The sequence below is a fragment of the Thalassophryne amazonica genome, chromosome 5 (assembly GCF_902500255.1).
Source record: "Thalassophryne amazonica chromosome 5, fThaAma1.1, whole genome shotgun sequence".
Taxonomy (NCBI): Eukaryota; Metazoa; Chordata; class Actinopteri; order Batrachoidiformes; family Batrachoididae; genus Thalassophryne; species Thalassophryne amazonica.
In genome coordinates, this window is record NC_047107.1 from 113,468,238 (window position 1) to 113,492,300 (window position 24,063).

At 42.0% G+C, this 24,063-nt stretch overlaps 1 protein-coding gene across 1 annotated transcript in view; it reads left to right on the plus strand.

Annotated features, from left to right (window-relative positions):
* sema4c (sema domain, immunoglobulin domain (Ig), transmembrane domain (TM) and short cytoplasmic domain, (semaphorin) 4C) overlaps window positions 1-24,063 on the plus strand; it is a 329,257-nt gene that overhangs the window by 135,631 nt on the left and 169,563 nt on the right. The window contains exon 3 of the mRNA XM_034171121.1: window positions 12,822-13,039. Coding sequence (XP_034027012.1) covers window positions 12,937-13,039 — 103 coding nt within the window. The 5' untranslated portion in view covers window positions 12,822-12,936. The remainder of the gene's footprint in view (window positions 1-12,821; window positions 13,040-24,063) is intronic.

Genomic DNA, 24,063 nt, shown 5'->3' on the forward strand with positions numbered 1-24,063 from the left:
AAAGGAAAGTTTTAAGCCTAATCTTAAAAGTAGAGAGGGTGTCTGTCTCCCTGATCTGAATTGGGAGCTGGTTCCACAGGAGAGGAGCCTGAAAGCTGAAGGCTCTGCCTCCCATTCTACTCTTACAAACCCTAGGAACTACAAGTAAGCCTGCAGTCTGAGAGCGAAGCGCTCTATTGGAGTGATATGGTACTACGAGGTCCCTAAGATAAGATGGGACCTGATTATTCAAAACCTTATAAGTAAGAAGAAGAATTTTAAATTATATTCTAGAATTAACAGGAAGCCAATGAAGAGAGGCCAATATGGGTGAGATATGCTCTCTCCTTCTAGTCCCCGTCAGTACTCTAGCTGCAGCATTTTGAATTAACTGAAGGCTTTTTAGGGAACTTTTAGGACAACCTGGTCCAGCCTAGAGGAAATAAATGCATGAATTAGTTTTTCAGCATCACTCTGAGACAAGACCTTTCTGATTTTAGAGATATTGCATAAATGCAAAAAAGCAGTCCTACATATTTGTTTAATATGCGCTTTGAATGACATATCCTGATCAAAAATGACTCCAAGATTTCTCACAGTATTACTAGAGGTCAGGGTAATGCCATCCAGAGTAAGGATCTGGTTAGACACCATGTTTCTAAGATTTGTGGGGCCAAGTACAATAACTTCAGTTTTATCTGAGTTTAAAAGCAGGAAATTAGAGGTCATCCATGTCTTTATGTCTGTAAGACAATCCTGCAGTTTAGCTAATTGGTGTGTGTCCTCTGGCTTCATGGATAGATAAAGCTGGGTATCATCTGCGTAACAATGAAAATTTAAGCAATACCGTCTAATAATACTGCCTAAGGGAAGCATGTATAAAGTGAATAAAATTGGTCCTAGCACAGAACCTTGTGGAACTCCATAATTAACTTTAGTCTGTGAAGAAGATTCCCCATTTACATGAACAAATTGTAATCTATTAGACAAATATGATTCAAACCACCGCAGCGCAGTGCCTTTAATACCTATGGCATGCTCTAATCTCTGTAATAAAATTTTATGGTCAACAGTATCAAAAGCAGCACTGAGGTCTAACAGAACAAGCACAGAGATGAGTCCACTGTCCGAGGCCATAAGAAGATCATTTGTAACCTTCACTAATGCTGTTTCTGTACTATGATGAATTCTAAAACCTGACTGAAACTCTTCAAATAGACCATTCCTCTGCAGATGATCAGTTAGCTGTTTTACAACTACCCTTTCAAGAATTTTTGAAAGAAAAGGAAGGTTGGAGATTGGCCTATAATTAGCTAAGATAGCTGGGTCAAGTGATGGCTTTTTAAGTAATGGTTTAATTACTGCCACCTTAAAAGCCTGTGGTACATAGCCAACTAACAAAGATAGATTGATCATATTTAAGATCGAAGCATTAAATAATGGTAGGGCTTCCTTGAGCAGCCTGGTAGGAATGGGGTCTAATAAACATGTTGATGGTTTGGATGAAGTAACTAATGAGAATAACTCAGACAGAACAATCGGAGAGAAAGAGTCTAACCAAATACCGGCATCACTGAAAGCAGCCAAAGATAACGATACGTCTTTGGGATGGTTATGAGTAATTTTTTCTCTAATAGTTAAAATTTTGTTAGCAAAGAAAGTCATGAAGTCATTACTAGTTAAAGTTAATGGAATACTCAGCTCAATAGAGCTCTGACTCTTTGTCAGCCTGGCTACAGTGCGGAAAAGAAACCTGGGGTTGTTCTTATTTTCTTCAATTAGTGATGAGTAGAAAGATGTCCTAGCTTTACGGAGGGCTTTTTTATAGAGCAACAGACTCTTTTTCCAGGCTAAGTGAAGATCTTCTAAATTAGTGAGACGCCATTTCCTCTCCAACTTACGGGTTATCTGCTTTAAGCTACGAGTTTGTGAGTTATACCACGGAGTCAGACACTTCTGATTTAAAGCTCTCTTTTTCAGAGGAGCTACAGCATCCAAAGTTGTCTTCAATGAGGATGTAAAACTATTGACGAGATACTCTATCTCCCTTACAGAGTTTAGGTAGCTACTCTGCACTGTGTTGGTATATGGCATTAGAGAACATAAAGAAGGAATCATATCCTTAAACCTAGTTACAGCGCTTTCTGAAAGACTTCTAGTGTAATGAAACTTATTCCCCACTGCTGGGTAGTCCATCAGAGTAAATGTAAATGTTATTAAGAAATGATCAGACAGAAGGGAGTTTTCAGGGAATACTGTTAAGTCTTCTATTTCCATACCATAAGTCAGAACAAGATCTAAGATATGATTAAAGTGGTGGGTGGACTCATTTACTTTTTGAGCAAAGCCAATAGAGTCTAATAATAGATTAAATGCAGTGTTGAGGCTGTCATTCTCAGCATCTGTGTGGATGTTAAAATCGCCCACTATAATTATCTTATCTGAGCTAAGCACTAAGTCAGACAAAAGGTCTGAAAATTCACAGAGAAAGTCACAGTAACGACCAGGTGGACGATAGATAATAACAAATAAAACTGGTTTTTGGGACTTCCAATTTGGATGGACAAGACTAAGAGACAAGCTTTCAAATGAATTAAAGCTCTGTCTGGGTTTTGGATTAATTAATAAGCTGGAATGGAAGATTGCTGCTAATCCTCCACCCCGGCCCGTGCTACGAGCATTCTGACAGTTAGTGTGACTCGGGGGTGTTGACTCATTTAAACTAACATATTCATCCTGCTGTAACCAGGTTTCTGTTAGGCAGAATAAATCAATATGTTGATCAATTATTATATCATTTACCAACAGGGACTTAGAAGAGGAGATCCATCCCACCTCACAGGTGTGCCATATCAAGATGCTGATTAGACACCATGATTAGTGCACAGGTGTGCCTTAGACTGTCCACAATAAAAGGCCACTCTGAAAGGTGCAGTTTTGTTTTATTGGGGGGGATACCAGTCAGTATCTGGTGTGACCACCATTTGCCTCATGCAGTGCAGCACATCTCCTTCGCATAGAGTTGATCAGGTTGTCAATTGTGGCCTGTGGAATGTTGGTCCACTCCTCTTCAATGGCTGTGCAAAGTTGCTGGATATTGGCAGGAACTGGTACATGCTGTCATATACGCCGGTCCAGAGCATCCCAAACATGTTCAATGGGTGACATGTCCGGTGAGTATGCCGGCCATGCAAGAACTGGAACATTTTCAGCTTCCAAGAATTGTGTACAGATCCTTGCAACATGGGGCCGTGCATTATCCTGCTGCAACATGAGGTGATGTTCTTGGATATATGGCACAACAATGGGCCTCAGGATCTTGTCACGGTATCTCTGTGCATTCAAAATGCCATCAATAAAATGCACCTGTGTTCTTCGTCCATAACAGATGCCTGCCCATACCATAACCCCACCGCCACTATGGGCCACTCGATCCACAACATTGACATCAGAAAACCGCTCACCCACACGACGCCACACGCTGTCTGCCATCTGCCCTGAACAGTGTGAACCGGGATTCATCCGTGAAGAGAACACCTCTCCAACGTGCCAAACGCCAGTGAATGTGACCATTTGCCCACTCAAGTCGGTTACGACGACGAACTGGAGTCAGGTCAACACCCCGATGAGGACGACGAGCATGCAGATGAGCTTCCTTGAGACGGTTTCTGACAGTTTGTGCAGAAATTCTTTGGTTATGCAAACCGATTGTTTCAGCAGCTGTCCAAGTGGCTGGTTTCAGACGATCTTGGAGGTGAACATGCTGGATGTGGAGGTCCTGGGCTGGTGTGGTTACACGTGGTCTGCGGTTGTGAGGCTGGTTGGATGTACTGCCAAATTCTCTGAAACGCCTTTGGAGACGGCTTATGGTAGAGAAATGAACATTCAATACACGAGCAACAGCTCTGGTTGACATTCCTGCTGTCAGCATGCCAATTGCACGCTCCCTCAAATCTTGCGACATCTGTGGCATTGTGCTGTGTGATACAACTGCACCTTTCAGAGTGGCCTTTTATTGTGGACAGTCTAAGGCACACCTGTGCACTAATCATGGTGTCTAATCAGCATCTTGATATGGCACACCTGTGAGGTGGGATGGATTATCTCAGCAAAGGAGAAGTGCTCACTATCACAGATTTAGACTGGTTTGTGAACAATATTTGAGGGAAATGGTGATATTGTGTATGTGGAAAAAGTTTTAGATCTTTGAGTTCATCTCATACAAAATGGGAGCAAAACCAAAAGTGTTGCATTTATATTTTTGTTGAGTATAAGACTTAATTCTACTTCAGTTTCAGTTTATTTCATTTGTACAGCACCAAATCACAACAAAGGTGCCTCAAGGTGCCTCACAAAAGTAAGGTCTAACCTTACAACCCCCAGAGCAAACACACAGGTGACAGCAGTAACGAAAAACTCCCTCTGATGATTTAAGGAGGAAACCTCAAGCAGACCAGATTCAAACGGGTGAGTCTCTGCTTGGGCCATTCTAACAACTACAACCCCAATTCCAATGAAGTTGGGAAGATTGACCAATAAATCGAGAGCTTTGCCTTTTGACTCAGAGAAGGCTATTATATTTGTCTAAAAATAAATGTCCAAGGTTTCTTATAATGTTAATCAAGAAATCATCTCATCTGAAACAACAACAACAGATAAGTTACGGTTTTAATTTACAGAAGAAGATCAAAAATTTCAAAAGAATCTTTTATATTTTACTTCAAACTATATTAATTACAAGTTTTGTACAACCCCAATTCCAATGAAGTTGGGATGTTGTGAAAAATGTAAATAAAAACAGAATACAATGATTTGCAAATCCTCTTCAACCTATATTCAATTGAATACACCACAAAGACAAGATATTTCATGTTCAAACTGATAGACTTTATTGTTTTTGTGCAAATATTTGCTCATTGTGAAATGGATGCCTGCAACAGGTTTCAAAAAAGCTGGGACAGTGGTATGTTTACCACTGTGTTACATCACCTTTCCTTCTAACAACACTCAATAAGTGTTTGGGAACTGAGGACACTAATTGTTGAAGCTTTGTTGGTGGAATTCTTTCCCATTCTTGCTTGATGTACGACTTCAGTTGTGCAACAGTCCGGGGTCTGCATTGTCGTATTTTGCGCTTCATATTGCACCACACGTTTTCAATGGGTGACAGGTCTGGGCTGCAGGCAGGCCAGTCTAGTACCTGCACTCTTTTACTACGAAGCCACGCTGTTGTAACACGTGCAGAATGTGGTTTGGCAATGCTTGCTTGCCTTGCTGAAATGCTCTTACTGAAATAAGCAGGGATGTCCCTGAAAAAGATGTTGCTTGGATGTGTTGGACCAAAACCTGGATGTACCTTTCAGCATTGATGGTGCCATCACAGATGTGTAAGTTGCCTATGCCATGGGCACTAACACACCTCCATACCATCACAGATGCTGGCTTTTGAACTTTGCGCTGGTAACAATCTGAATGGTCATTTTCCTCTTTTGTCCGGAGGACACGACATCCATGATTTCCAAAAACAATTTGAAATGTGGACTTATCATACCACAGCACACTTTTCCACTTTGTGTCTGTCTATTTCAAATGAGCTCGGGCCCAGAGTATGCGGCAGCGTTTCTGGATGTTGTTGATGTATGGCTTTCACTTTGCATGGTAGAGTTTTAACTTGCACTTGTATATGTAGCGACAAACTGTGTTAACTGACAAGTGTTCCTGAGCCCACGTGGTAAGATCTTGTACACAGTGGTGTCGGTTTTTAATGCAGTGCTGCCTGAGGGATCGAAGGTCACAGGCATTCAATGTTGGTTTTCGGCCTTGCCGTTTACGTGTAGAAAGTTCTCCAGATTCTCTGAATCTTCTGATTATATTATGGACTGTAGATGATGGAATCCCTAAATTCCTTGCAATTGAAAGTTGAGAAACCTTGTTCTTAAACTGTTGGACAATTTCTTTCAGGCAGTTGTTCACAAAGTGGTGATCCTCGCCCCATCTTTGCTTGCAAATGTCTGAACCTTTTGGGGATGCTCCTTTTATACCCAGTCATGACACACCTGTTTTCAGTTAACCTGTTCACCTATGGAATGTTCCAAACAGATGTTCTTTGAGCATTCATCAAATTTCCCAGTCTTTTGTCACCTCTCTCACAGCTTTTTTGAAATGTGTTGCAGGCATCCATTTCAAAATGAGCAAATATTTGCACAAAAACAAAAAAGTCTGTCAGTTTGAACATTAAATATCTTGTCTTTGTGGTGTATTCAATTGAATATAGGTTGAAGAAGATTTGCAAATCATTGTATTCTGTTTTTACTTACATTTCACACAACGTCCCAACTTCACTGCAATTGGGGTTGTACATGGTTTTGCAAAGTTTTACAAAGCTGAAGAAACCGAAAATAGAAACAACAAAATAATATAAAGAATATGAAAAGCCCACATAGGCATCAGCACCACAGGCAGGGGTCGTCCACGCTGTCAGTGGACCTTTTCCTGCAACAGGGTCTCTTGCAAATGCAGACTGCAGCATGCAGCATCCGCCTTAGGCCTTCCACCTCACAGTCCATCCGGGCCCTTCAGTTATTATTCTATCTTCAAATTGACACAAGTAAAAATGTATAAAAATGAAGAACAAACATACAAAAAAGGAGAAAAACACATGCTTTTATAGCAGCACAACCATGATGCACACAAACCGACAACAATCTGAACACCCTAATCAGAATATGTTGTCTATTTCTGTTCAGGTTTCAATGAGATCTATATTTCGAAGTGCAGATTGTTGTTATCAGACCGCTGCGTCTCAGCTCATTAGATAAACCGGCCTCAACAACAGTGAGAAGCTCAGAAATGATTTGAGATCGCCTGCAGACTTATCTGATGTGGCCGGACCTTAAAGAGGCCACAGCGAAAGCCGGAGCAAGAGTGCTAATTTGGTCATCGGGGGAGGCTGAGACTGAATCACACTTCTTGCAACACCGCCAGGCATCATAAGACTGAGTTTGACAGAAAGATAAACAGCATCACATCACATCACACCCAGTCATCTCCCTCGGCGCTTCTAAAGTTCAGTGCACACGAGGCTGGAAGAGTCGGTGTGCAATATGTCCGCTTCAAACAAACACTCTTGCCATTGTCCAGACCTGTACTGAACAAAAGACCCTCAATGTGTTTTTAATTTTGGAGCTCCATCCAAACCTTCATATCATCCACCAACACACTCTTTGTCTTAATTGGATTAAGCGGAGTTGGACCATTTCCCAGCATGCATAGGGCGACACACATTAGCCAAGGGGAGATGTTGCACATCACATCATGATGATTGTGTAAACAGGAAGTGGAACGCAGAAGATTAACAATTATTCAACATTGATTTTGTTAAAACAAAAGATATTTATTTCCCGATCTATGTTCATGAATTATTACCAATTTTCATGAGTAACAGATAGTCAATACAAAGGTCTGTTTGTCAGATGCTTCCAAAAGTGGTGGAACAATTTTGATAAAAATAATCAAGTCAGGGAGAAGTAAGTCCAACAGGCTCAGTGGCCCATTGGTGCCAGTGGTTAGCAAATCCAGCTCTAAGTATTAGTACCCCATCTCCTATCTCACTAAGCTACCTGCTCTCCTCTGGTCATCATGGCAATCCCTCAGTTGTGAGGAAGATTCTCTCTTGATCAATTCCTGGATGGGATAGAAAATCTACATCCATGGTTGATCTAGAGATTCCTGTGTGTGGGTTTGTTTAACATGGGAATGTTGTTCACGCCAACAAACACACAGTCCTTGACAGATCTCTAGCCTGGTCTGATGTCTGGGAATTCCCAGACAGCTAGAGTCTAAAGACCTGCTGCAGCCTTCGTCTGCTTTCACAGCTGTTGGGTTACAAGACATCACTTCCTCCACCTGATTTGCCATTGGAGACGTCTTGTTTCACCAGAGCCCCATTAGCTGTCTCATGTTCAGGGTTCATGTTTCGGCCTTCATGGTTACCATAGCGGCACAGGGCACACAAGGTCCCCACCGTATTTTACCCCAACAGGCAATCCCCTACTTGACCCGTAGGCCCAGGTGCAATGATGTGGATGAGGGGTTGGATTTTGACACCCTGGTAGAAGAGAGAGAAATGAGACCTTATAGACCCTAAGGTCCATTTTTAGAGAGGAGGTTATGTGTGCATCTGTTTGCCTCATCAAGCACAGGACATACTGTGACAAATTTCTATTCAGACGATGGTTCATCATCAGAGAATAGCTGATTAAGTTTTGCGGGAGATCTGTGTCTGATTCAGAATTGTATATTTTACCGGCCTCCAAGTATTACAAAAACTGCTCTTTTGCCATCATGAACATTGACACAAAAAAAATCACTATTCCAGTTGCACTTATAAAAATGGCAGAGTGCCATCTATGCACATGGTTTTACATCGAACAAAAGCATCAGCAGAGTCAGAATGATTGTTTAAATTCTACATTCATGTACTGTTGTTTGTGATAAACAGATATGAGGACCGAATGGAAGAAGACAAAATGAAAGAAAGTCAGACACAAGCAACAAAAAGAGAAAGTGGGAATGAAAGGGTTGGAGATGGAAAGTTTTCAGCTTCTCCTCAGACAGGGATAAGCTTTGAATCTGTGCCGCCTCCTCTGCCATCCTCTTCCTTCTCATCTTCCCCCGTGGTGCTTACATGTTTCTTCACTTAATCCGGCCTTCAGCTTGCCCACTTCATTTCGTTGCTTCCCAGACCAGATGAAAAAGTAGATGGTGAGAGGGTAAAAAAAAATGAAACGCTGCAAGTCTTCTGCAACCACTGGAGACTTGTTTTGTTCTTTCATCCTCCGTCTGTAAGTCTACATCTCTTGCTCCCATCCTTCATCACTTGCTCTGCACCCCTCCACCTCAGTCTCTTCTCACCTCACTAGAGCGTTGGCCGCCAAGGCCTTCGCCATCGATCTGCTAAAGCTGGTAGATGGGCGAAGCTTAGAATATTGTCACACTAACCCGGCGTTCATGCATGCTCATTTAACAGCACGCCGCCGCCATCCAATTGGCTGGATGAGAGCGGCAAGGGAGTGTAGTGACCAGGCAGGAGGGGTGTTTTCTTTTCTAGTCTCAGCCCGCTCTTATTTTCCCATAAATGGTGTAATCAATAGCAGTCACATTGCCTGCACGTGAACGCAAACACATCCAAATCTCAGTTATTGACCGTAAAAATACAGAACATACTCCATCATAAAACCACAAATATTGGCACAGCACAGAAAATGCTCTCAAAAAAGCAAAAGTTTTGGTCTTTCATGGAAAAACTATTAAAAAAGAGGCTGCTTTTTTTCTGTAGTACTATAAATATTAGCATTGTGAAAGGTCACAATGCCAACATTTGTAGTTTTGGTCAAAGTAAAGAAAAAAGGAGCATGTTTTTCTGCGGTGCCAACTTTTATAGTTTGAGTCTTGCATGAAAGCTGCACGACCTTTCAAATTTCATAAAATTTCATAGAATTTCACAAAATTTCGTTTCTACTGAAACCCAAGCATTATAATGCAGATTTATTTTTGTAAAATGTTGCAAACTTCCAGCTCATTATTCAAATGCTAAGGAATAACGTTATAGTGGTATAGCCATAGAAAATTTTTTTCATGAGGTAAATCTTTTAAAAAACCCAAAGGCCGTACACCTTTAATAAACGAAAAACAAAAGCATTTATAGTTAATTCATTCATTCATTCATTTTCTATACACATTTACTTCAATCAACGGTCATGGGGGACTGGAACCTATCTCAGCAGTCACAGGACATAAGGTGGGGTTCACCATGGATAGTGCGCCAGTTTATCGCAGGGCCAGGTTTTTATAGTTATCCGCAAAAAGAAAACAATGAGCAATGTCAGTTTTCCTAGTTTAGGTCTTACATTTTAAACAAAAAAGAAAAAAAAAAGAGAATATTTCCCCCATAGTGCCAACTTTTATAGCTTTGCACCTACAAAAAAAAAATGGTCTGCATGGCCAGTTCTTATGTGTTGATCTATTTACAGTCTGTATTTGCTAATGGAAAAGGAAAGGGTAAATAATGTAGGTGTCATCAAGTGTACATATATTTGAAGGTTTTAGCTCTTTCCTGTTTGTTGAAGTTAATCCTGAGTGACATTTTGAGCCTCTTTAAAAGTCAGCAGTTCTCCTTTTCACTGAGAACGTGCCATGAAAGGAGCTATTTGGATCACTGATATGAGTCTGCAGGTGCACACAGGAAGTGTTGTACAGCCTATGCTGTGCAGATAAGTATAATATTTTAAAATAAAATCTCCCATGGCTCATATCTATGAAGCTTTGTGAAATGAAAATCATATTTCTTATGTGCCTGTGCTCGAATTGTGCTACTATCAGAAACACAGTCTTCCTCAAAATGATCACAAATCTTAAATGACTATTCCTTTGTTCACATTTCATCCAATTAATTTTTTAATTTTTTTTTTTTTTTGGTAAGTACTGACTGCCCCCATTAGGTGATCACCTCACTTTAAAATATGAGAGCGATTGGGGCACATTTGATTAAGATATAATGTAAAATATACATTAAATGGGGTTTTCAATGTTACATTTAAATGGCCAGAAGATCTGTAATCTGGATCAGATCTGGATTGAACTTTGTCAGTCTGTAAATGATACTATCCTCCACATTGCTTTCAAATGTGAAAGGAATATGATATTGTGTGACAGAGTTATGAATTTTTGAAAAGTCATTCAATGTTAAAGGATAGGGATTTTAGGGATTTTTACAATATTTTTCCAGACTTTGACCTATGAAGTTCAAAATTGAATCAGTTCTTGCCTATCAGGATTTGAATCCCCTGTAAAAAAATGTATAAAGCTATATGAAAAATTATGGGTTCCAGGCAGTTCAGAAACAAACAAACAAATGGGTGAAAACATTACCTGCGGAGGTAATTCAATTTTAAAAAATCATGCTGACTTATAAACAGTGCACTCTGAGAACTGAATCTTTCCAATGTGCAAAATAGCATGTCTATTTAACATGTTAGTCTTTATGAATATGCAATTAGAGGTTTGTCCACCTGAGTGTGCAAAATTATGGTTGTTGAATAGGGGTGTTACGGATCACAAAAGACACTGTTTGGATCCAATACAGTTTTTACACTATGGATTGGATCATTTTCAGATTAGCAAAAAAAAAAAAAAAAAAGACAAATGCTACTTTTATTCATTTATTTATTTATTTTTAGTAGCCATGGGTAATGAAAATAAGGAACTTTTGCCTGTGGTCCTGAATGAAAACAAGGTGTCCAATGTTTTAAAGAGTATTTTAAAATAAAATACTGAATTGTTGTATTAAATTGCAATATAATCAGTATCAGTGAGTAAAAAATAGCCTTTGTCAAAATCATAAGAACAAAAAAATAAATGGAGCAAATGGATACATGAATCTATATCAGCTTTTTTTTCTACATTGTCTGGTGAGATATTGACAACAGTAATAATATTTATAGCATTTTAAGGATAAATACATTCATTCTACTCCGTTATGTTCCAGAGCTGTGGGCTGAAAGTGGTGAGCCCACTGAGGTTCAGTGGGCTCACAGGCTGCACAGGGAAGAGACCACGGACACTTCATCCTCAACCCCTTTAACAAGAACACAGATTTTTTTTTTTGGTTGGATCCAGACATACATTGAGTCTGTTGTCTGTCACAGAGCACAAGGCTGTCATAGGATGCCTGAGTGTCCAGCTACAGCTGGAGCTATGGTTTTTGTGCGCGACAATATTTTTTGTGCGGAGCAGCTGCATTTCTTCCACTCAGACCAACATTTTACCATAACTGCATGAAAATTAATGCAGTTATCATTTTAAAAACAAGCCACCATGACACAAAATCACACTTATGTAAACTCCGCCATGAACTAATGTTTTTTGCATGTTATTGAAGTTTGTGGCACGTTATAAATAGCCTGTAAACTAGTCTACAATTATCAAACAACAGGTATACATGGTAGTACATGAACTAAAGGGTACACAATGAGTATATGGCACTGACATGCAGAGCCGGCTCTCACCATTTTGGTGAGATTATGGTTTGGCGCCCACCCACCACCCCAAACATTAATGGACAACAGCTGTTTGACAGACCTTAAAGGGTTAATTGTTGACCAATCACACCAACATACAGTAAGTTTGTTCGCAGAAGGTTTTCACAGACATTTTAAAACAAATTTAAAGTTGTGCCTGTGCCCATGTACAAGACGTTTCCATGTGAAATTCCTCGTGTTGGCGGGTGCATCACATTCATCTACATCGCTGTTCTGCGTCACTTGTAATGCTGCTGTGTCGTCACATGCCTGACGAGTTCATTAGATATAAACCAATTCATTTTTAACACAAGCCCACTGGATTGTCCTTGCTTTGACATTCGGTTCCCGAAACAGTGGAGTTTGAAGCACTGCCAGCACAATTAGCTTTGATAATTCAGACCCAGTCTAATATACTGCTGCTGAATTGGCTTGACAAGAGATAAGCTATTCGTGAGCTTTCTGAGTGGCGTTAGCTGGATTATTGCTCAGCGTGAGGGAGGGACTGAAAACTTTTCCTCCATAACCACCAAGCAAAAGTGATTAGAATGCTTCGTTTGTTTTTGTTGGCAGGCGCGGTGATTACAGTTCTGTCCTTGTTAGCTGTAATGATTTGAAAAACTCATTTCTATTTTACATTATTGTGCTTTTTGATAAATGTGCTGGATTTTTTTCTTTTTTTTAAGTGAGAAATTTATCTTTCAGTGCGGCTTTAAGGTGTGAGAGAGTTTGTGCTGATATCCTGTCCGTTCTGTCTCTCGGCAGGCTGCCAAGTGCCGGCGTTCTCTCTGGAGGCCACCGATCATCTGATTGATACCCCGACCCATCACTCAGCACCGATTCTGCAGCCTCTCAGCAACTGGGAGGTGCCACAGGAGTCATGGGCGGGCCAAAGGTCTTGCTGCTGCTGCTTCTGGTTGGATGGGAGAAGTCAGCGTGTCTCAACTGGAACCCAGTCCCACGCAAGACTTTTCGATACCATGGTGAGTAAGAAATGCATTGCCAGTCACAGTGGCGGCTCCTGAAAAATTTCTCAGGAGGGCGGTTATTCTACAAATGATGAAGTTGATCTATTCAGTCAATACATTAAGCCAAACAATCGTATCAGTTTGTTGTTAGCTGATTAACTCATACAGTAATACCACCACTAGATGGCAGCATACAATTCAGTTAGATTTATTTATTTCATATAGCACCAAATCACAACAAAGCCGCCTCAAAGCACTTCACACGAGTAAGGTCTAACCTTACCAACCCCCCGAGCAAGCACACAGTTGACAGAGGTTTGTAAAAACTCCCTCTGATGATATTGAAGAAGAAACCAGACTCAGAGGCGTGACCCACTGCTTAGGTCGTTCTAACAGCTACAAGGTTTTTTCAAAATTTTACCAAGCTGGAGAAACAGGAAACAGAACAACAGAAAGATTTCCACTCTACATCCAGGAACGTTAACAAGCAAAACGTTAATCAAAATAACGTGGCCCCACAATAAATTAACTGACTTATTCACAATGGGAGCAACTGAGAATTAACCCGTTTATGCCCAGATTTGTTTTTATAAGTGGAAAAAGTTGCATTAGTACCTTTGAGAATTTTTATTGTGAGTAGAAAATGACAGTGATACACTTCGGCAACAGTTGTTGCCAGTGGGGCAAAACGGGTTAAGGGCCGTACCCAAGAGCCCTTAGTGGGTTTCAGATGGAAAAGCACTGTAGGTGTGTGTGTGTGTGTGTGTGTGTGTGTGTGTGTGTGTGTGTGTGTGTGTGTGTGTGTGTGTGTGTGTGTGTGTGTGTGTGTGTGTGTGTGTGTGTTGATATTTTCAGGTGCAATGAGATGATTTGGGTTATTTCTGTTACATACAGTATGGGCAGCATGGTGGCTTAGTGGTTAGCACTGTTGCCTCACAGCAAGAAGATCATGGGTTTGATTCCCACCTTTGGCCTTTCTGTGTGGAGTTTGCACGTTCCCCCCGTGTTTGTGTGGTTTTCCTCCGGGTGCTCCAGTTTCCTCCCACATTTAAAGACGTGCAGGTTCGGTGAACTGGAAACTTTGTAATTGTCCAGGTCTCCCTTACAAAAGAGGTCTCGATCTGAATAAAAATATGTCTGTTGTGTGGGCCGCCCGAAGAGGAGGTACTGCTGGCCCAACACCAGAGGGCGCCCTGCCTGTAGACGGGCTTCAGGTACCAGAGGGGGCAGTTCGCTGCCAGGAGCTCCAGGACCTCTGACAGCTGTCACTCATCACCTCATCATGCCATCCATAAAAGCCTGGAGAAGACACCACACCCCTGCCGAGAAATCATCTACATTATTCAGGTAGACTCTCAGCCGTCTTCATACGTATCTCAGCTAAGCTTTGTTGTAACGTACCTTTGCATCTGAGCTGGTAGTTGTGGTTCAGTGATTTTGTGAGTTTGCAGCTTTTCCATTTGTAGCCGAGTCGGAGGGAGTTGATTGGAGTTGGCATTCCCGCTCTGCACTCCAGTACTCAACAAGTGGAAATTGGGGTCTGCACGGTAACACTCAGGACTTGTGAAAACAGGAGGTGTTTCTCCAGAAGAAGAACTCTGCTGACTGTTTACTGGGTGTGTGTTCACACACCCACTCTTGACTGTTTCTGCTTCCTGCCAGCAGTACCCAATCTGACAGCTGGAGACAGTGGCCACCTCGTGACTCGGGACTTGGCGGCTCCGGTGTGTTCCAGAGCCGTTGGCGGTGGAAATCGTGTGGGTCCCGACTCTTCTCTGGACAGGCGTCTCCTATCCTCGAGCCTGCCCACACGACACCGACTTTCTAATTGACTGTAGTATTGAATTGTATCTGTATCCGCTGTGCGCATTTCACAACATTAAAAGTGTTACTTCTTATTTCCATTGACTGTTCATTTACGCCCCCTGTTGTGGGTCCATGTCATTACACTTTTCACAACGTCAGGTGTTAAACAAGCTGTGACATACATTAATCTTAAAACAGGAGAACATCTGTGAAAACATATAGACTTTTGGGACTTTGAATATGTCATGTAAAAGGTGATTTTGCACAATATGACCCCTTTAATAATTATTTTATTGCCTCCAAAATCATTTCATTTTTAAATCTGTCCATTGAACATTAAAATCTGGATGAAAAGCTTCACAAATCTAACATTTTGAAATTGTTTTAAGCCTGTCAGTGTGGCTGTTAATTAACAATCATTAAAACCAAACACATGGGTAAACGAACTACCACATATTGTGTGGGCCGCCAGAAGAGGAGGTACTGCTGGCCCACCACCAGAGGGCGCCCTGTCTGGAGTGCGGGCTCCAGGCACCAGAGGGCGCAGCCGCCTCACAGGAGCAGCCAGGGTGACAGCTGTCACGCATCACCTGCAACAGCTGTTACCAATCATCTGATCGGCAGGAGTATATCAGCAGGACGACGTCTCCACCTCTTTGCCGAGATATCGTTTCTACCGAGAAGGTAACGTACTCAGCTAACTGTTTGACAGTGATCTTTGTGACTTTGTGCATTTCTCTGAGAGAACTTCCCAACGAGAGGTGGAGGTAGCTTACCTGCCGTTCGGATTCCTGGGTGCGAACGCGCCCTCCTTTAACTGTTCTTTATTCCTCGCCAGCAGTACCAGGTCCGACACGTGGAGGCAGTGGCCACCTGGGAGTTCGGGACTTGGCGGCTCCAGTATTCCCGGGGTCTGGTGGCGGAGGAAACCGTGTGGTTCCGGTTCTACTTTGGAGAGGCGTCTCCTATCTTCGAGCCTGCCCACACGACACCTGTGTGAATTTGACTTTGTCCTTTATTGTAATCTGTTGTCCTTGTTGTGCATAAAGTGTGTTATTTGACCTATTCCATTGTCCGTTATTTGCGCCCCCTGTTGTGGGTCCGTGTACTTACACTTTCCCAACACATATGAGATAAAACAATGAAAAAACAATGTTATTAAAGCAAGTTAACATTGGTAGGAAATGCATTTAACATGAACTTTACCTCCATCAACCACAACCCGTGCACTGTGGCTGCACTGATCGCGTGATTTTCTTACTGCTATTAAAAAAATATATATATTTCTGATCTGGTATTATTGTTTAAACCGTGCAAAAAACTGTCCAAAGATAGACATCTAACCCAGTTATTGGTCTCAAAAACTCTTTAGCTACAGACCAAGTCAGTGACATTGAAACAAAACAGAGCAAAGTGCCATAAATTGTGATTTTTAAAAAAATGAACATGTTATAGTTGCTGTAATTAATTAATGTAAATTAACATGTTGTTTTGTCAGCCATAATTAGATAATAAAATAATATACGTAATAGTATAATAACAAAGGGTTTGCCTGATGGTAACACACTCACCGGCACCCCCGGTCCGTCTCATCAATACATCCACTCACAAAAGCTCCGAGTCCGAGGTTCCAAGCTTCTCAGAGCTTTTGAACGCAGCATCGATGGACGCCACAGCCCGCGCTTTTCACAGTTGCGTATGATGTAAACACATAATGTGCTGTGCACACCCGGAACCCATAGAGATTGTGTTGAAAGCTCCATTTTGTGAAAAATATTGATTTTACATGAGAGCCTGGAAGAGATGTGGTGGTTTGATTTTTCAATCTGACTGAAATCGCACAAGAATTGGCGAAACCCAATTGGACGATGACATTCAGAGGCACATCAAACATCTGGAACACTAATAACCACTGTAACAGGGGTAGACTCCTTTTCCCGTTTGGCAGTGTGTTGTCCAAATCACCCTTAAGAACAAGTCTGGCCAATCGATAGACAGACACTCTCCACTGTAAGGCAGATTTCGGGACTTTGTTTGGGTTAAGTGTGGGTGATGGTGTGTACTATGAAGGGCCAAGATGCTTCTTGTTTACCTATAATTCAATTTATTTATAAAGTGCCAATTTACAGTGTAAGTTGCCCCAAGTACTCACACACAGGTAAGATATAAATCTTATCTACCTGGGCAGCATGGTGGCTTAGTGGTTAGCACTCTTACCTCAGAGCAAGAAGGTCTGGGGTTGGTCCCCCACCACCATGACCAGTTCCTTTATGTGTGTTTAATTTCAATTTCAATTTATTTTCATTTATATAGCACCAAATCACAGCAAAGTTGCCTCAAGGCGCTTCACACAAGTAAGGTCTAACCTTACCAACCCCCAGAGCAACAGTGATAAGGGAAAACTCCCTCTGAGGAAGAAACTTCAAGCAGACCAGACTCAAAGGGGTGACCCTCTGCTTGGGCCATGCTACAGACACAAATTACAAAACAATTCACACAACAAACATACAGGAAATGTTGCCGGTGCACAGGACGGTTTCCGGAACAGATACCACACCCATCTCTGGATGGAGCCGCACCTCAAACAGAGAGAAAAGAAAAAAAAGCAGACTCAGGCATCAGAAAGACAAAAGAAAAGTATCCGACCTTATTATTTTTTAAAAAAACCATATGGATTTGAATCACGTGTGATTGCGTCAGACAAGCTTGAACCCTCGTGCGCATGCATGAGTTTTTTCATGCCTGTCGGTTGCGTCATTCGCCTGTGAGCAGGCTTTGAGTGAGGTGTGGTCCACCCCTCTCGTCTATTTTTTATTGCGAATAAATGTCTGAACGATTTGGAGCTTTGCTGCATCAATTTTTTTCCAGAAACTGTGAGAGACCTCCAGGTGAACACCGTTCGAAAAATTAATATGGCTTTCCGGGACTTATTTATGGGGATTAAACAGATTACGGGGTGTTACTGCCGCTTTAAGGACAGCCCACAACTGCTGAGAGCGCGGCAGCCCCCATCGACAGGCTGACACACCGCTGGAACAACCAGATCATTTCCAACGTGAAGGCTTTGTTGATCCAGGACCTCGTCTGACTTTCACAAAAAGGCAGAAGATGTGGACATCAGCACTTTTTACCGGATCAAGACAGTGTCCAGTTTAAAAATGAACGGCACATTTCACTGTTACAGGAGTTTTTGTCATGGAAAAAGAAGCTGCTCCATCGCACGTCACGGTGCAGCCGCTCAGCGCAAAGCAACGCCGTGATGAAGCCTCATGGGACATGTTCTGGCATGTCCAGCTCATGCACAATCACAATCGGATATTCACACGACTGGAAAGCAACCGGAATCCTTCTGAAATCCACCTGCATAATGAACGGAGCCGTGGCGCGTCCCTCCGCTTTTCTTTCCATGAAAAAAACTCCTGTAACGGTGGAATGTGCCGGAAAAAGTGCTGATGTCCACATCTTCTGCCTTTTTGTGAAAGTCAGACGAGGTCCCGGATCAACAAAGCTTTCACATTGGAAATGATCTGGTTGTTCCAGCAGGGTGTCAGCCTGTCGATGTCAACGAAACCCGAATATGACCCCTGGGTTACTCCTTTTCTAACCCCAATATCAGGTCATATAAATGCGCATCAGGATATCCCCATAGAAAGGAACATTATTTTGTGTTCTGCGCATGTCCTATCCACAAGGAATCTTGGTCTTTTGAGTACAGCAACTACTTGTATGCGGCGTGCGCAACCCACCAGACACCACAGAAGCAGAGGTAAACAAGTATGGCGAAATCCAGATGCGGCAGCACAGCACCACACTTTTGGAGCGCGGAGGAAACCGAATACTTCATTAGTATCGTGAAAGACATGAATATAATGTCTTTTATTGACGGTAGAAAGAGGAAGAAGAAACAGATATGACGCATATTTCACCATGTATACATGAGTAACTCTGTCTGCTTAAGCATGTAAACAGGTTATTCCTAATGATTCAGAAACCAGACTATTGACCTTACCCTGAATATTAACGGCATGTAAACGTAGTCAGTGTAACATGTTAGCATTAAGCAACAAGAAAAACAGAAAAAATACTAAGGTGATCGCCGGCCACTAGCCCTAAAGTGTCACTAAAAGACCCAGAATTTAGGTAAAGTTGAGGCCGCGGCACGCTCCGTTTACTAATAAAATTCATTAAAAGAGTAAAAAGCATAGTAACATACTATGTCAGTATGCTAGCCATAAGAAAGGGAAAATAAGTGCGTCTTAAGTCTGGACTTGAAAGTCTCTACAGAATTTGACTTTTATTGATGCAGGGAGATCATTCCACAGAACAGGGGCACGATGAGAGAAAGCTCTGTGACCTGCAGTGATCTTCCCATGTCTGTGAGGTCTTCCTCCCACTATCCAAAACACACACGTTAGGGTCATGCACCTTTCTCAACACTCGACCAACGTAGTGTGTATAGATCCAGAGTTAGACCCAGACTGTGTCTGCTCCTGGTGTCTAATGATATCTAGGACTGAGTATATATTTTATTGTTTGTATGTACAATGAGATTAAAGGCTCTTCTTCTTCTTCTGAGCAAGCACATTGAAAGTATTGGCAAGAAAAATAATCCCATAGGTGTTTTTTTTTAATTACAGATTGAAACTTTAAGCAGACCAGAGTCAGTGGAGTGAACATCTGCTTTCACCATACTGGCAAAACAAAAGTAAAATTAAAGCACAACAGACATGCAGAGACACAAATATTGAAGCTCAGCAGCAATATACGAGGTCTGTTAGAAAAGTATCCGACCTTTTTTTTTTTTTTTTGCAAAAACCTGATGGATTTGAATCACGTGTGCTTGCATGAGCAAACCTTGATCCTTCGTGTGCATGCGTGAATTTTTTCACGCCTGTCAATTGCGTCAGTTGTTAGCAAGCAGCATTTGTGTGAGGTCATGTGTCATGCACGCGGCGGATTTTCATTGCAAGGAAAATGACGGAACGACTGGAGCAGCGCTGCATCAAATTTTGCCAGAAACTGGGCGACAGCCAGGTGGAAACCATTCAGAAGAATCAGACGACTTTCAGTGGCTTTTCAGTCGTGTGACTATCCGAGAAATTGTGGAAGAGGTGGGCATCATTTTTCAGAGTCCAGCATGTCCTGTGAGACTTCAACACAGAGGTGCTTTTGCTCCGCCATCAGCTTAGGCATGAATTTCACTGCCACTCTTTTCATGGCCAAATCTTCTGTCACAGTGGAATGTGCTGAAAAAGTGCTGATGTCCACCTCTTCCGCAATTTCTCGGATAGTCACACGACGGTCCCACATCACCACAGCATTTACTTTGGAAATGACCTGGTCATTTCAGCATGTTGATGGCCAACTGGAGCGTGGCTCGTTCTCCACCGTTGTGCGGACGTCTTTAAACCAGTTGTACCGCTCCTTAATCCGTGTGATGCCCATAGGATCGTCACCGAAAGCCGTCTGAATCTTCCGAATGGTTTCCACCTGGCTGTCACCCAGTTTCTGGCAAAATTTGATGCAGTAGCGCTGCTCCAGTCGTTCCGCCATTTCCTTGCAATGAAAAACCACTGAGAGCACGACACACCACCTCACACAAATGCTGCTTGTCAGCAACTGACGCAATCAACAGGCATGAAAAAATTCATGCATGCGCACGAAGGTTCAAGGTTGGCTCATGCAAGCACGCTTGATTAAAATCCATCAGGTTTTTGCAAAAAATAAAAAGGTCGGATACGTTTCTAACAGACCTCGTACATGGAGTCCAGTCACCAAAAAGACAGACGACTCAAATGACAAACAAGAGGTGAAGAACAGAGTCCCAGAACAACAACACATTCACATTTCTAACTCATCATGCTCTGATGCTAAACCGTTTTTTTTTTTGTTTTTGACCACATGTCATTATGTAATGAGTTAGGTAGCCCGCTTAGTGATACTTGGGGAAACACAGTCCCTAACTCTGGCCTTAACGCAAATATAGATCAGTGTTCCCCGATGAGGAAGTCGAGCAGATAGTTCTGTCTGTTATCACAGAGAAATGATACTGCTGTGAAAAAAACGCTTTCCTCAAGCGTTGCTAAATGACTTGAAGAGGCTTCCTAACTCATCACATTGTGACACAAAGGGGCACTGACCGATCATAAATATGTAACATGTTGGGAGTGAGAATGTGTAGAGTGAAATAGGCTACAACTTTTTTATTCAAATGCACTCTGGATCTCAACCATCTCCTTTGTAGACCTCACGTGTCCCAGTCCTGAGTGGATCATGGATGGATGGATGGATGGATGGATGGCTGATGGTTAGATGACTCAGACATGCTTAAAACTGATTGCCTAAGCAGGTGGCTTGACTGATAAGCTCCTCCCCTCAACTTAAAGTTCCACTCATCCATGAAATCACCTGCAAGCAGCTCGGTAGCAAGGAAAACCTGCACTGTCTGGGTTCTTCGTGCCGACCCCTTTTTTTAGGTGGCAGCTCATTAAGATGGAAGCGGATTTTACAGATTGGCAACTGTTAATAGAATCCACATATTTAACACTGGAATATTTCATCTGGCCAAAAATTAATATGGCGTTCAGGGCAGATTTGCCAATTACATCCGTGCTGAATGGTTTTTGATTATTTAAAAGGCCAACATTGATCCGTGCTGAGACAATACCGCAGCCTAATCCGAGCGCTCAACTGTATTTGCACTTTTTATTGTGGAGCTCCTCTGTAGCCGGGCTCAGCCTTCTTCACTGAACAATACCAATTGTTGCAGGCTGAGAAATATTCTTCTTTAATCCCTCAAAGGCGATGTGCTGCATTCTCCCTCTTGGGGATTACGGAAATATAAAGAGAGGGGGAAAATAGGGGGAAAAGCTGTGTATTCTCTGTTCCACGTACACCGCCATTCATCCCATATCTTTGTGTTCTTTCCTTCTCCCTCTTTCATTTGCCTTTTTATCGCTCCCCTCCCTTCTTTGCTGTTTATAAGGCGGCTCGTCACATGAACCCCAAATGCTATCATGGTGTTTTCACAAAGATCCGATTTCAGCCGCTCTTGCGGAGAATGAAGTGTGTCTGGGTTGGGGGGGGTTGTTTCAGAAGATGCTTTCTGGTCTGAGTTATTTTCATTAGTTACTTCCTCCAAACCATCAACATGTCTATTAGACCCCATTCCTACCAGGCTGCTCAAGGAAGCCCTACCATTAATTAATGCTTCGATTTTAAATATATCAATCTATATGATATGATCAATCTATCTTTATTAGTTGGCTATGTACCACAGGCTTTTAAGGTGGCAGTAATTAAACCATTACTTAAAAAGCCATCACTTGACCCAGCTATCTTAGCTAATTATAGGCCAATCTCCAACCTTCCTTTTCTCTCAAAAATTCTTGAAAGGGTAGTTGTAAAACAGCTAACTGATCATCTGCAGAGGAATGGTCTATTTGAAGAGTTTCAGTCAGGTTTTAGAATTCATCACAGTACAGAAACAGCATTAGTGAAGGTTACAAATGATCTTCTTATGGCCTCAGACAGTGGACTCATCTCTGTGCTTGTTCTGTTAGACCTCAGTGCTGCTTTTGATACTGTTGACCATAAAATTTTATTACAGAGATTAGAGCATGCCATAGGTATTAAAGGCACTGCGCTGCAGTGGTTTGAATCATATTTATCTAATAGATTACAATTTGTTCATGTAAATGGGGAATCTTCTTCACAGACTAAGGTTAATTATGGAGTTCCACAAGGTTCTGTGCTAGGACCAATTTTATTCACTTTATACATGCTTCCCTTAGGCAGTATTATTAGACGGCATTGCTTAAATTTTCATTGTTACGCAAATGATACCCAGCTTTATCTATCCATGAAGCCAGAGGACACACACCAATTAGCTAAACTGCAGGATTGTCTTACAGACATAAAGACATGGATGACCTCTAATTTCCTGCTTTTAAACTCATTTAAAACTGAAGTTATTGTACTTGGCCCCACAAATCTTAGAAACATGGTGTCTAACCAGATCCTTACTCTGGATGGCATTACCTTGACCTCTAGTAATACTGTGAGAAATCTTGGAGTCATTTTTGATCAGGATATGTCATTCAATGCGCATATTAAACAAATATGTAGGACTGCTTTTTTGCATTTGCGCAATATCTCTAAAATTAGAAAGGTCTTGTCTCAGAGTGATGCTGAAAAACTAATTCATGCATTTATTTCCTCTAGGCTGGACTATTGTAATTCATTATTATCAGGTTGTCCTAAAAGTTCCCTGAAAAGCCTTCAGTTAATTCAAAATGCTGCAGCTAGAGTACTGACAGGGACTAGAAGGAGAGAGCATATCTCACCCATATTGGCCTCTCTTCATTGGCTTCCTGTTAATTCTAGAATAGAATTTAAAATTCTTCTTCTTACTTATAAAGTTTTGAATAATCAGGTCCCATCTTATCTTAGGGACCTCATAGTACCATATCACCCCAATAGAGCACTTCGTTCTCAGACTGCAGGCTTACTTGTAGTTCCTAGGGTTTGTAAGAGTAGAATGGGAGGCAGAGCCTTCAGCTTTCAGGCTCCTCTCGTCTGGAACCAGCTCCCAATTTGGATCAGGGAGACAGACACCCTCTCTACTTTTAAGATTAGGCTTAAAACTTTCCTTTTTGCTAAAGCTTATAGTTAGGGCTGGATCAGGTGACCCTGAACCATCCCTTAGTTATGCTGCTATAGACTTAGACTGCTGGGGGGTTCCCATGATGCACTGAGTGTTTCTTTCTCTTTTTGCTCTGTATGCACCACTCTGCATTTAATCATTAGTGATTGATCTCTGCTCCCCTCCACAGCATGTCTTTTTCCTGGTTCTCTCCCCTCAGCCCCAACCAGTCCCAGCAGAAGACTGCCCCTCCCTGAGCCTGGTTCTGCTGGATGTTTCTTCCTGTTAAAAGGGAGTTTTTCCTTCCCACTGTTGCCAAGTGCTTGCTCACAGGGGGTCGTTTTGACCGTTGGTTTTTTTCCATAATTATTGTATGGCCTTGCCTTACAATATAAGGCGCCTTGGGGCAACTGTTTGTTGTGATTTGGCGCTATGTAAATAAAATTGATTTGATTTGATATGATTTGGTCCCGCTTTCACGCACCCCCCCACCACCCCCACCCCATTCTGTCACTCGTTCTCTATATATACCGCCTTCTTCCTTCTTCTCATCTCTGCATGCCCCCATCCTCACTGGTGGGGTGGGAGG